Genomic DNA, 13,427 nt, shown 5'->3' with positions numbered 1-13,427 from the left:
ATTGGCCTGAGAGTTGTCCAATCAAACGCGCTCAATCCTCAACAGCCCAGCCAATGAACGTGCTCTGGGGGCGGGGCTTAAGGAGCTGCAGAAATGTCCCAGCCAGGTGCGTTGAGTCGGTTTTGACCCAACATGGACTCTAGCAGACTCTCCACCGGACTCACTGGCCTTCATTTACAGGATATGCGATGAATTAACGAGATACAAGGAACTTACTTACTTATTTATCCTTTTAGTATGAGTTGTCCTGCGGTGTTTAAAGAAGAACACATGAAAGAAGGAAGAAGAGTCGCTTTGTTGTTGTCGTGTTGAAACCTAAGATGTGTGGTAAGTAGTGTTTATTTATCTCAAGCAACAAACTGTGTTAAAAAGTAAATGTCTGTATAAGTAAGAGACACTGTAGCTCTGACTGAAGCAGGTTTAATTCAGTGACGCATTGAATCATGACGCTAATTAACTACATTTATCTATCATTTTGCGCTAAAAGGTCAATTTCACGCAACTTTTGGTTTAGTGGAGCTGTCCGGAGTGCTGAAGGACTATTTGACACCTGTGAGGGAAACCCCAAGGTGACGACATGAGGACACACTGTTATCACGGGTTAGGTTTAGTGACATGTAACCATGGTAACCAACACCATGTGACATCCTGACTCTAAGTGGGTCAGGCCTAACTAAACCTATTAATCCTGTTTCTAATGACAAATACAGTGTATGTTTGTCTTGTCTATCAAAGTCTTTAATGTAATGTGATTTGCTTTGCTTGAAGGGATGTTGCTGTGTTAAAATATTGCAGTATTTGTGTGTTTTTTTGCACACAAACTGTTCATCTTTTCCTCTGTTGGAGACTCAGACAGGTGAGAGAGATGCAACATGGGCAGCAATGGATCAAAGTGTGAATCGAGCAGGTCAAACAGTCAGCTGTCATGTCAAAAAGCAGCCTGCATCGGTGAGTCGGATCATCATAGCAAGCTACACATACCACATAATGCAGATAATAATATTGCATCACTTCTTTTTATCCAAACTTGAATATAATATAGTGTTGTGGCATTGCTGCTAAAAACACTGGACACAGATATAAGAAAGAAAACACAGACACTGATTAATCTGAAGAGTAAATGAAGTTATTATCAATCAATAAGGAGACAGAACTCACACAAAGTAAAGCATCCCTCTGTCTCTCTATACAAAGGCAAACTAACCTCTTTTATTGTGTTTTTTTAAAGACATCCTATGCAAGGATGTGCACAAGGCTGGGCTTAAGTTGCCTTAGCAACAGCCCAGTTGCCCCTTTTGGAGTTAAATAAATAAATAAATAATTGTTTCATTTTTTTGCTGTTGTGGCTGCATAAATATAAGTATCCAAATTTTAAGTATTTTATGAAAAGCATGTCTCTATGGCACACAGAAACAAAGTGATGCAAAGCAATGCCTTGTTATGTGACGCTGTAGCATTTAAAAGGACGTCAGGACGGTGTAAACAATGAGATTAATAAAAATCTAAACATATGCTTCTGTATAATGTGCAGCTTGTCATGTTTGCATCACGTCGCACAATATTACTTTCATATTATACTATCACATGGACCAATATTAGTTTATTACTATTATTATTATTATAACACATACACAGCAGGCTACATAGCTCCTCAGATACATTAAGGGTTAGATTAGTGCAGCAGACCCTCAAAATGACTGTGAACATCTCTGATTTCTATGATTGGTCAAACCTGTCACCCTATATGATTTTACCCAAATAGAAGTTGATCAAAGAGCCTCGATTTCTTAAATAATTTTATTGAATCCAGACAGAAATGTACATCCACATTAATGCAGTCAGTATCCAGTTTTTTAGTTTTTACAACATAAACACATACTCCCCAAACCCTATTCCCTTAATAAACTCCCACCCACCGACCTCGTATTAAACCATGTAGCCATTAGCCTTGATAGCTGCTCACATCTCAGTCATGTTGTTAAAGCTGACGGACCAGGGGGGACCAATGCCGGTAGATCTAGTGCAGAGCCACGATTTCTTGACATTTAATTAGGGTCCTCACACCCAAGACTCTGAGCTTCCACCATATTTGGATATAAGCCAAAACAGAAAAAGAGCAATGAGCCTCATAAAGACAAAAAGACACAAAAGCAGCGATCTCACATCCACAGTCGGAGATTAAAACAATCAAACCAATCATTGATCCTTCTTCCCTTTGACAACAGTTTCAGTATGCAGAGAACCCAGAGGACCAGCTGCCTGAGGCTCCCCTTCCTTCTGCTGTATGCCGCTGTAGACGCCTCCACCCGGAGCTGAAAGCGGACCCTGCCGCCAGCCTCCATGGCTCACTCGTCAGACCCGTCCCGCAGGGAGAAGACCCCACAGGGGACGCAGGGGTCGCACACGGCTACACGCAACCTCTTACGGAAGAAGGAGCAGCGCCGGCGGGGAATCCGATCCTGCTCGCCGATGGGCCGGGTCATCCTCATCAACTCGCCGGTGGATGGTGAGGAAGCAGCTGGGCCTCCTGTGCAACACATATTAACATCTAGAAGAGATAACACTTCATCATTTTGGTTTATAAGTCAAAGAAAACAGACAGTTGTTGGTGATTCATTTAAAAATTTGGGCCTGATTAGATTTGGTAAACAGGATTATTTCATATTATAAGTATTGCATCATGCTACTCGATGTTTTTGACTGAAGGTACTGAAGCTTCATCAGGCTTTAAACTCACAATATGAAACAAAAGCATCTTCATACCAGAGTTCAGACTGCAAAAACCAATCGAAAAGGGAGACCTGAGACAATTACACCATGAATTACTAGTAGAATACATATATAAGAACTCAATATACTATAATATAATTATAATATAATATTTAATCTTTTTCTATCTTTCTTTCTCTCTCAACCCAATCGGTAAAGGTCCGGTTCTGCTTGAGGTTTCTTACCATTAAAGGGGAGTTTTTTCTTGCCACTGTCACCAAATGCTGCTCATGTGGGAAAGTTGTGTCTCTTTAAATTAAATTAAAGGGTTCAGTCTAGACCTGCTCTGTGTGTAAAGTGCCTTGAGATGACTTATGTTATGATTTGGCGCTATATAAAGAAAGACTGATTGATTGATTGATTGATTCCATAGACTTTCTAGCTGGATTTCACTTCACTTTATTTTACATTCTCTTATTCTATCTTATTCTTATTCTCTTATTGCATCAATCCACCAACCTGGAAATTTGGAAAAATTCAGTTTGATGTTCTCGTGAAGTTGATGTCTCACAAGCCTTAAATATAACTTTTTTATGTCTCTCCTTATAGTTATCAAAGGAAACCTTAAGAGCCTAAAACCTTTCAATATCTCAGGAAAAAAAGTAAATGTCTTTGTTATGATATTAAAGTAAGTTGATTTCATTTATATAACAACGTTTACAGTCTTACAAAATCCTCTTTTCTTCGACCCTTGAGCTTCCCTGCTGGGTTTTTCCAAATGTAGAGAATCACCACTGTATGTTATAAAGTGTCAAATAAGGCAGAGGAGTCAAATACAAGCTTTAAATGATTGTGGACCATTCAATGCCTAACAATCAATAAATCAATCTTTATTTATATAGCGCTAAAAGTCATCTCGAGGCACTTTACACACAGAGCAGGTCTAAACTGTACCCTTTTAATTTAATTTAAATAGACCCAACTTATACACATGAGCAGCATTTGGTAACAGCGGCAAGAAAAAAGAGAGAGAGAGAGGCACAATAAATCAAAACCTTTCAATATCTCTGGGGAAAAAAAGACCTGACAAACAACAGAAAATATGTAAATGTGTTGTTTCTATATTAAAACAAGTCATTTTTATTCATATAACCACTTTACAGTCTTACATCCTTTATTCTTAGACCCTTAAACCTGCATCATCCTTCTGTTAACCCTCTAAAATAATGTAAAGATTCCCTGCTGGGTTTTTCCCATAGACTGTATATAAAATGGACGTAATATCTGTGACGTCACCCATTGGTTTGTGGACTGCTGCTTGGAGGCCAATAGTATCGGATCTGAGCAGCGCCATCTTGAAAATTTCAGGTGTATGCTGTGAAAAATAAAAACAGGGATTCTACTTATATGGGCATCAGGAGGAGCAAGAGGCGCCCTCCTGAACCTGTGAACCAATCAACCTGTCAATCACCACGTAGCCACGCCCTAATGCATACCCTGCTTTATCGTCACATATAAAATCAGGGAGGCCAAAATGTCCCAAATGAACATCATACTGCATTGAAGAAGGCTTTAAACTAGCGATTGAGACCATAAACACATTTTGAAAACGTTTACTGAGGTTAGAAATCAAGTGAGAAGTTGGTGAATTCTCCATTGACTTGTATAGAGACGGAAGTCCTTTTGACACCAAAACGGTCGCCCCCTGGTGGCCTTTTGATAGAATGCAGTTTTAAGTTACTTCCGCGTTGGCCTCATTTCAGAGGACCGGAACTCCCCGCCTGGTTTTTCAAAGGTAGAAAATCACTACTGTAACTTTATGAAATGTCAAATACAAGCTTGACTGACATGTGGTATTTTATTTATTTCCAGGTGGAGATGACTGCGAGGACCTTCACACAATCACGGTGGATAAGAGCGTTGATGGAAAGCTCGGCTTCAGCGTGCGCGGCGGCTCCGAGCACGGACTCAGCATCTTCGTCAGTAAAGTGGAGGATAACAGTACGGCAGGTAAAAGCTGATGATGATGATGATGATGATGATGGTTTGTGTTGAGCTTCTTCCTGATTTAAATGTTTGGGGGTTTCTTTGTGCAGAGGAGGCGGGTCTGTTCGTAGGAGATAAGCTGGTGGAGGTGAACGGCATCAGTCTGGAGAACATCACTATGAGCAGCGCTGTGAAGGTGCTGACGGGCAGCAACAGGCTGAGGATGGTGGTGAGACGGGTGGGAAAAGTCCCCGGCATCCGCTACTCCAAGGAGAAAACTACCTGGTAAAAAAAAACCCAAAACTATGAATTATTAACATATTGAGTTATGAGCAACTGTGGTTCAAAAGATAACTACTTTCATGATCAATTAACAGTTTAATTCATGTTTTAAGCAGAAAAATTGACAGAGATTTGATGGTTCCAGGTTATTAAATGTGATAATTTGCTACTTCTATTATAGTAAATTGAATATTTTTAGGGGTTTTGGACTAAAAAGCAGTAAAAAGAAGAATACAGTGATGGACATTTTCTCTCTTTTTTGATGTTTTTATAGAACAAATGTTTCATTAAGTAAAATTGCCAACAATTTGATAGTTCCAGCTCATTAAATGTGAGAATTTGCAGCTTTTTTGTGGGTTTTATATTACAATGAAATATCTTTGGGTCATTTAAAAGTGTCTCCTTGAGCTCTACGATGTTATTAAGACTTTTTTAATCTGGCTTTTAATTGAACTTCTTTGTATTTATTCATCTGTCTTTTATTTTATGTTTTATCCTGTTTTTTTTACTACTTGGACTATCCTTTTTATTTATTACTTTCTTTATTTTTATTTCTTAATTTTTTTTGTCACCTTTTTTTAATGTCTGCTTTTATTTCATTACATTTCCTCTTTAGTTGTTTCATTATTTTATTTCCTTCTTATCTTTGTTTTCCTTTTAATATCAAACCACACATTTCTTACTTTTACACACTTTATTTCATTATTTTTATTTATTTTATTTTATTATCTTTTTTTTATTTGTGTATTCCAAAATTTTACACATTTTTTTTATCCTACCTCTGGTGTTTCCCCAGTTCCTGTTTTTATTGAGTCATTATTTATTCTTTAAAAAAAATTATTATTATTTTTTTATTAGTATTTTGTCTTTTGTTTAGTTTTTTGAGCACTTTGTGTTAAAATACTATGTATAAAAAGTTTGTTTTGGACATTTTCACATGTTTTTATAGTTTAAATAATGAATTGATGATATAAATAATGTACAGTAATGTTTCCTCTGTGTGTATTTTCAGGGTGGATCTGATTCACAGGCGTATGGTTGTGGAGGAGAGCGGACGGACACCTTCAGACGCCAGCTCAGGAAGCGCTCTGCAGAGGATCGTCCACCTCTACACAACCTCCGACGACTACTGCCTCGGCTTCAACATCCGAGGGGGGAAGGAGTTCGGTCTGGGCATCTACGTCTCCAAGTAGGTGCTCACACATGGAGAGGAGGCTCGTTAGATATCATTAAAGAAGCTGTTTATAACTCCTCACCCCCCCCCCCCCCCAGACTGGATCCCGGCGGTCTGGCCGAGCAGAACGGGATCAAGATGGGAGATCAGATCCTGGCGGCCAACGGAGTGAACTTTGAGGACATCAGTCATAGTAGTGCTGTGGAGGTGCTGAAGAGCCACACACACATCATGCTGACCATCAAGGTGAGGAGGAGGAGGAGGAGGAGGAGGGAGAGGAGGAGGAGGAGGAGGAGGAAGAGGGGGATGTTGAGGAGGAGGAGGAAGATCGAGAGGGAGAGGAGGAGGAGGAGGAGGAGGAGGAGGGGGAGGAGGAGGAAGAGGAGGAGGTGGAGGTTGAGGAGGAGGAGGAAGATCGAGGGGGAGAAGAGGAGGAGGAGGAGGAGGGAGAGGGAGGAGGAGGATGAGGAGCAGGGAGGAGGAGGGATAGGGAGGAGGAGGAAGAGGAAGAGGAAGAGGGAGAGGAGGAGGAGGAGGTTGAGGAGGAGGAAGAGGAGGAGGAGGAGGTTGAGGAGGAGGAGGAAGATCGAGAGGGAGAGGAGGAGGAGGAGGGGGAGGAGGAGGAGGAGGAGGAGGGAGAGGGAGGAGGAAGATGATGATGTACAGCTTTGGCCATGATTTATAATGCAGATGCCAGACTTCATTTGTGTGATCTTTGGTTCTTTAACATTGAACACTTATTATAAATTTTAACACATTTATGCATCACTCAATAAAAACATGTATCTCTAATTTTTTAACATCTTACTTATGACAGCAGTGCTATGAAATAACTTTTTTTTAGTGTATTTCCAGCTGTAACAGGGTGAAATCAGTCAATTAATCTTCATGTATAAAGCAGCTTTCATTCAGGTTAATGTAGTTCAAAGTGTTTCACAGCTGATTAACAAGCTGATAATAAGACAGAACAAGTGATGACATGAAGAAAAGGAATACAAACGAAGAGAAAATAAGAATGATAAAAATGTTTAAATAAAGTAAAATAAAAATAAGCAAACAATTCAACCATTTAATCAATAAAAAAGAATAAGAGAAAACCTTTATTCAAAGTTAAAGTAAAATGAACTGAAAGTTTATTAAAGCGAGACTAAAAGTAGGTTAAAAAAAGAGATTAAAAGACAACAGAAACAGATGAATAAAGTCGATAAGAAGATAAACCTTGTGTGATGATAATAATAATAATAAAATAACAAAATAAAGAACAAATACAACAACATTTTAAAAAATCAACTTAATAAAATAAAAATCGAATAAAAAAAGACTATAAATTAATTCTGAATGGAAAGCCAGGCTGAACAGAAAGGTTTTGAGTTTATTTACATTTTTAGGATCTTCATTTAGATGCGAGTTATGGAGAATATGTTAAAAATACTGAGAGCCTTTGTAACATTATAAATATAGTATATATAGTGAAGTAAAGTTGTCTCAGATGAATGTTGGGCTTGTTTGGTGTTGGATTCAGTGAGTATCATCTTCCATAATGATCCTGATGAACTCTTCAGTTAAATGACCTGCGGAGCATTAACTTTCTGACCTGCTTCCTACCTTTCATCTTTAATTCTGTCTCAATGCAAACTGCACGAGCTGCATCACTACACAGTGGATGTGTGTGGGTGTGTGTGTGTGTCTGTGTGTTAGACTGTGTGTGTGTGTGCATGTGTGTTTGTGTTACACTGTGTGTGTGTGTACGTGCGTGTGTGCGTGTGTGTTAGACTGTGTGTGCGTGTGTGTGTGTGTGTGTGTGTGTGTGTGTGTGTGTGCATGTGTGTTTGTGTTACACTGTGTGTGTGCGTGCGTGTGTGTGTGCGTGTGTGTTAGACTGTGTGTGCGTGTGTGTGTGTTAGACTGTGTCTGTGTGTGTGTGTGCATGTGTGTTTGTGTTACACTGTGTGCGTGTGCGTGTGTGTTAGACTGTGTGTGCGTGTGTGTGTGTTTGTGTTACACTGTGTGTGTGTGTGTGTTAGACTGTGTGTGTGTGTGTGTGTGTGTGTGTGCGTGTGTGTGTGTGTGTTAGACTGTGTGTGCGTGTGTGTGTGTGTGTTAGACTGTGTGTGTGTGTGTGTTCGTGTGTGTGTTAGACTGTGTGTGTGTGTGTGTTAGACTGTGTGTCTGTGTTAGACTGTGTGTGTGTGTGTGTTAGACTCTGTGTGTGTGTGTGTGTGTGTGTGTGTGTGTGTGTGTGTGTGTGTGTGTGTGTGTGTGTGTGTGTGTGTGTGTGTGTGTGTGTCAGGGCCGACAGCTGGCATGCAGTCGTAATATTCCTCGCTCACTTTACTTGTCGGAGCTTGGGTTTCTCCGCTGTGAAAAATAGCCAGAGCCCGTGTGCATTATTCACCAGGCAGCCGGGATCGGGTGGTGTGTGTGTGTGTGTGTGTGTGTGTGTGTGTGTGTGTGTGTGTGTGTGTGTGTGTGTGTGTGTGTGTGTGTGTGTGTGTGTGTGTGTGTGTGTGTGTGTGTGTGTGTGTGTGTGTGTGTGTGTGTGTGTGTCGGGATCCCTCACATTCACCTTCGCCTTCTTGGAAACCAAAACACACACACACACACACACTAGAATTAGAAAGCATCACATCTATCAAAGGTTACTAAAAAGTCAGGAAATGAAACATGTTCCTGTTTATTTAAGGAGGATGAAGATGAGGAAGAGTTTCAGGTCTCTGTGTGGTTCTAACGTTTCTCTTTTATCAAATATAGCGATCCCATAAAAGTTTTAAAGGTCTCGACTGTATATCTCATTTGCATATCTGTGGTCATATCTTCACAGGAAGCAGGACGATACCCTGCGTATAAGGAGATGGTGGCAGAATACAGGTGGCTCAATAAGTGTATGTATCTGCACAATAATGACAATACAATGTTTGTCCATTGAGGCTGTTCTGGGTCAGATTATCTCCGTTTCTATTGCCATGTGTTTTATAGTGAAATGAATAGTTAATAGTTTAAATAAGATAGTAGTTATGAGGAGAATATTTTCACCCTTACATCCAAGTTTGGGTCAAATTTAACCCATTTTTATATTTGACAGCTGTAAAATCACCCTAAAATGTTCTTTTGTCCTGGGATTTGTTACCTAAAGTGATCTAAAGTAACCCAAAATCCACAAAAATGAAAATATTTGAGCCCTTACTTAATGTCCAGGGTGTAATTTAACTCATTTGTACTATTTAGAGCTTTAAAATCAACCCAAATGTTCTTTTACCCTGAAATTTGATGACTTAAAGTGACCCAAAATCCACTAAAATTAAAATATTTTAAAATGTTATAAATTCTTCTGGGTCAGATTATCTCCGTATGTATTGACATGTGTTTTATAGTGAAATGAATAGTTAATAGTTTTAATAAGATAGTAGTTATGATGATTTCTTTTTATGATGTAGCAGTGAAGACTGATGGCTCTAATGGTTATACAATAAACCCCACAGCTCCATAAAGCTCTGCTCATTTTACCTTTACATATAAAATAACATTTAACCACCAAAATGAGACATTAACATGACTAAAAGAGACACAGACTGACTAAAGAAACCTAAAAACTACCAAAAAGAGACATAAAAAATGACTAAAAACAACCTACAGTTAGTTTGAGTGACAGCTGCCATCTAGTTACCATGGTAACGTAGAGATGGAGAGACTAAAGAGACTCAAAACTACCAAAAAGAGACATTTCCATCATTATTGCTATGTTATATTTTCATGTCTGAGGTAAAATAGGACATGATATTGTGTGATAGGAGATGTTTAGTGGTGTAAAAGCTAAAAAAATACACTCTCTCTGCTCTCTGAGACATTAATCAAGGTTTAATCACATTTATTGATCAGTCAGATCGACTATTGATGCTTTCTAAACACATCTGTTCTTCATAAAGTGGTATAGACACTTTTTTTTTTATTTTTATTTTTTTATTTTACTTTTATCAGGGAGAAACATACTAAGTCATTTCAGCGCCATTACACTCATACAGAGCAGAGCAAAAACATGTATTTGGACAATTGTGTTAACATATCAACCAAGCTATTACTCCCCCTCATTTTACAATGTTTTAAATAAGAACATTTGAACAAAAGAAGTCACATTTACTCATTTTTCCATCAAGATTAATGGACTGGTGGTATAGACACTTTTTATGAGGAGATTCTTAGACATGGATGTAGAATATGAACAGTATGTAAGGGTTAGATAAAGAATATGTGACTTTCTGTTTTGTATTTTAGTCTTTGAGGGACACTCATTCATATATTTAGATTAAATAAAGTTGGTTAATCCTCTTTTATTTCTTCCTTAGTGGCCAACGGCACTCAGAAATCTTCCTCTCAGGGCTCAGACTCGAACTCCTCCGCCTCCTCTCTGTCGTCTGGGACTCCGGTCAGCTCTCTGAGCGGCTTGTCTCAGGTCATGTTTCCCCCCTGTCTGCCGTTTGGCTCGGACATGGTGGACGTCTGCATCTCCACTGAGGACCAGAGGTCAGGGTCAGCCGCTTGATATATATATATATATATTTTTTTTGTGTATTTTATTTTTTATTGGTAACATGCATCAAACATACATTTACATACATTATTCTCAGATGCAGTACACAAGTATCATGCATTGATGTTTGTCACAGATACCCAAAGTATTTCTTTAAATCAGGCCTATAAGGGGTTTCACGTAATTCACCCAGCCTTTACATCGTGAGGCAAATTGTTCGATCTTATGATTAACAAATGCTGTTATTTTATCCATATTGTGAATGTCCATTGTGATCTCCATCCATGCATTCAGAGTTGGGCTCTCCTGTAACAGCCATTATTAGTTATAGCCTTTTTTTCCAGCCACCAGCAGGATATTTATTAGATATTTATCCCTTCTCAACCATTCTTGAAGTATATGTCCAAAGTACATGGTCTTACTCTCTAGCGGTACCTGACATGTGAAGATGTCTTGTATCAATCAATCAATCAATCTTTATTTGTATAGCGCCAAATCACAACAAAGTTATCTCAAGGCACTTTACACATAGAGCAGGTTCTAAACCGAACTCTTCAGGTTTTAATTTTAAAGAGACTCAACATTCACACATGAGCAGCACTTAGCGACAGTGGCAAGAAAAAACTCCCTTTTAACAGGAAGAAACCTCAGAACCAGAACCAGGCTCAAAGTGGGAGAACATCTGCCTCGACTGGTTGGGGTAGAGAGGAGAGAGAGGAAGGAGAGAGAGAGAGAGAGAGAGAGAGGAAGGATAGGAGAGAGAGGAAGGATAGGAGAGAGGAAGGAGAGAGAGAGAGAGAGGAAGGAGAGGAGAGAGAGAGGAGAGAGAGGAAGGAGAGGAGAGAGAGAGAGAGGAAGGAGAGGAGAGAGAGAGGAGAGGAGAGAGAGGAAGGAGAGGAGAGAGAGAGGAGAGAGAGGAAGGAGAGGAGAGAGAGAGGAAGGAGAGGAGAGAGAGGAAGGAGAGGAGAGAGAGAGAGAGGAGAGGAGAGAGAGAGGAAGGAGAGGAGAGGAGAGAGAGGAGAGGAGAGAGAGAGGAGAGGAGAGAGAGGAAGGAGAGGAGAGAGAGAGAGGAGAGAGAGAGGAGAGAGAGGAAGGAGAGGAGAGAGAAGAAGGAGAGAGAGGAAGGAGAGGAGAGAGAGGAAGGATAGGAGAGAGAAGAAGGAGAGGAGAGAGAGGAGAGAGAGGAAGGATAGGAGAGAGAAGAAGGAGAGAGAGGAGAGAGAGAGAGGAGAGAGAGGAAGGAGAGGAGAGAGAGAGAGGAGAGAGAGAGAGGAGAGAGAGGAGAGAGAAGCACATTGAAGGTCCGGGACTGGAATCTGTCATCCGTACGTCTACAGGCCCAGATTACCTGTGAGATGAGAAAGCACAGACAACTCCGGGGAAGAAGTTTAGGTTATTGAATGCATTAATAGTACATGAATGCACTATGTATCCCTCTCCAGTACTCTTTAATCACAGGGCAATCGGTTGATATTTCTACTTTGATTTCCCCAAATTTTAAGTAATTGATCTCAAAGCAACAGCATGAAATATAAGACCTGAACAACATAATGTTTTACAGGATGTTTTACTTGCTTTTAAAGCAGTCAGTTTACAGTGCAGACACTTACAGACTAGACCAGATATGATCAAGATTCAAGATTCAAGATTCAAGAACTTTATTTGCTATTTGTGCATGCACACATAGGTCCTCTTGTGCAGCCGTTGTTCAAAGAGTCAAGTTAAAAAGACACACAAGAAAGACACATACATCTATAAAACATATACTTCTCTAGAAATAAAAAAAAAAGTGCATAAAACCCTATATAAAGGGAAAGTGAGAGCAGTGTAAATTGCACAGGTATATTGCACAGGCCCAAGAGACATTATAATATAATATAATATAATATAATATAATATGAGGTAGGTCAGGACATCAGTTTATTTTGTTTGGGCCCAGAGTCTCACTGTGGCAGGGAAGAAGCTCTTAAAAAAGCGTGTTCTGTTTGTGGTGATGCTGTCCGCTCGTCTGTGTCTGAGGTTGCATGTGCAGTGTTTGTGTTCATGGAGGGGAGTTCAGTTCCGATAATCCCGGTGGTTTCTTTGTCCAGGTCTGAGTCCGAGCGCACCGAGACAGCCATGCAGACGGACCTTCCTTCTCAGAGGACGAGTGCAGACACCACTCGCAGTCTGGGACGCACCACGCTGCTCAAAGACACGATGATCCGCGGAGAGGAGAGCAGAGGGAGGAAAGAGTCCACGAAGACGGCCGTGCTGCTGGCGCTCAGCAGACCCAGCCGACCAATCAGCCGCTCACAGAGTCAAGTCACTGTGGCAGGTGAGTTAAATAACCCTCCTGTTGTCCTCGAGTCAAGGAAGGAAGGGAAGAAGGATGGAAGGGAGGAAGGAAGGGAGGAAGAAGGAAGGAAAGGAGGGAGGGAGGAAGGAAAGGAGGAAGGAAAAGAAGGAAGGAAAGGAGGGAGGAAGGAAGGGAGGAAGGAAAGGAGGGAGGAAGGAAGGGAGGAAAGGAAAGAAGGGAGGGAAGAAGGAAGGATGGAAGGGACAAAGAAACAGGGAAGGAAGGAAGGGAGGAAGGAAAGGAGCAAAGGAGGGAGGAAAGGAAAGAACGAAAGGAAGGAAGGAAAGGAGGGAGGAAGGAAGGAAAGAAGGACAGTGGAAAGAAGGAAGGGAGGAAGGAAAGGAAGAAAAGGAATGAAGGAAGGAAGGAGGGAAAGAAAGAAGGAGGGAGGGAGGTAGAAATGCAAAGATGAA

General features: G+C 40.4%; 1 protein-coding gene and 1 long non-coding RNA gene across 2 annotated transcripts; both read left to right on the top strand.

Annotated features, from left to right (window-relative positions):
• Window positions 1–237: 237 nt before the first annotated feature.
• LOC134003143 (uncharacterized) lies at window positions 238–2,249 on the top strand. The gene is made up of 3 exons (XR_009927626.1): window positions 238–327; window positions 847–948; window positions 2,226–2,249. It is a non-coding gene; the product is annotated as an uncharacterized LOC134003143 (long non-coding RNA).
• A 91-nt stretch (window positions 2,250–2,340) lies between these two features.
• Window positions 2,341–13,157, top strand: LOC134003699 (PDZ domain-containing protein 7-like; the record flags this gene model as incomplete). The annotated part of the gene is made up of 9 exons (XM_062442966.1): window positions 2,341–2,506; window positions 4,582–4,719; window positions 4,806–4,980; window positions 5,990–6,166; window positions 6,250–6,397; window positions 8,973–9,033; window positions 10,492–10,679; window positions 12,774–12,997; window positions 13,139–13,157. Coding segments are annotated over exons 1-9 (1,296 nt in total), but the record flags the coding sequence as incomplete, so codon positions are not given.
• Between the last annotated feature and the right edge of the window lie 270 nt (window positions 13,158–13,427).

This window comes from Scomber scombrus, chromosome 21, assembly GCF_963691925.1.
Source record: "Scomber scombrus chromosome 21, fScoSco1.1, whole genome shotgun sequence".
Classification (NCBI taxonomy): Eukaryota; Metazoa; Chordata; class Actinopteri; order Scombriformes; family Scombridae; genus Scomber; species Scomber scombrus.
The sequence above is the reverse complement of the archived record's forward strand: the minus strand, read 5'-3'. Positions and strand labels throughout refer to the sequence as shown.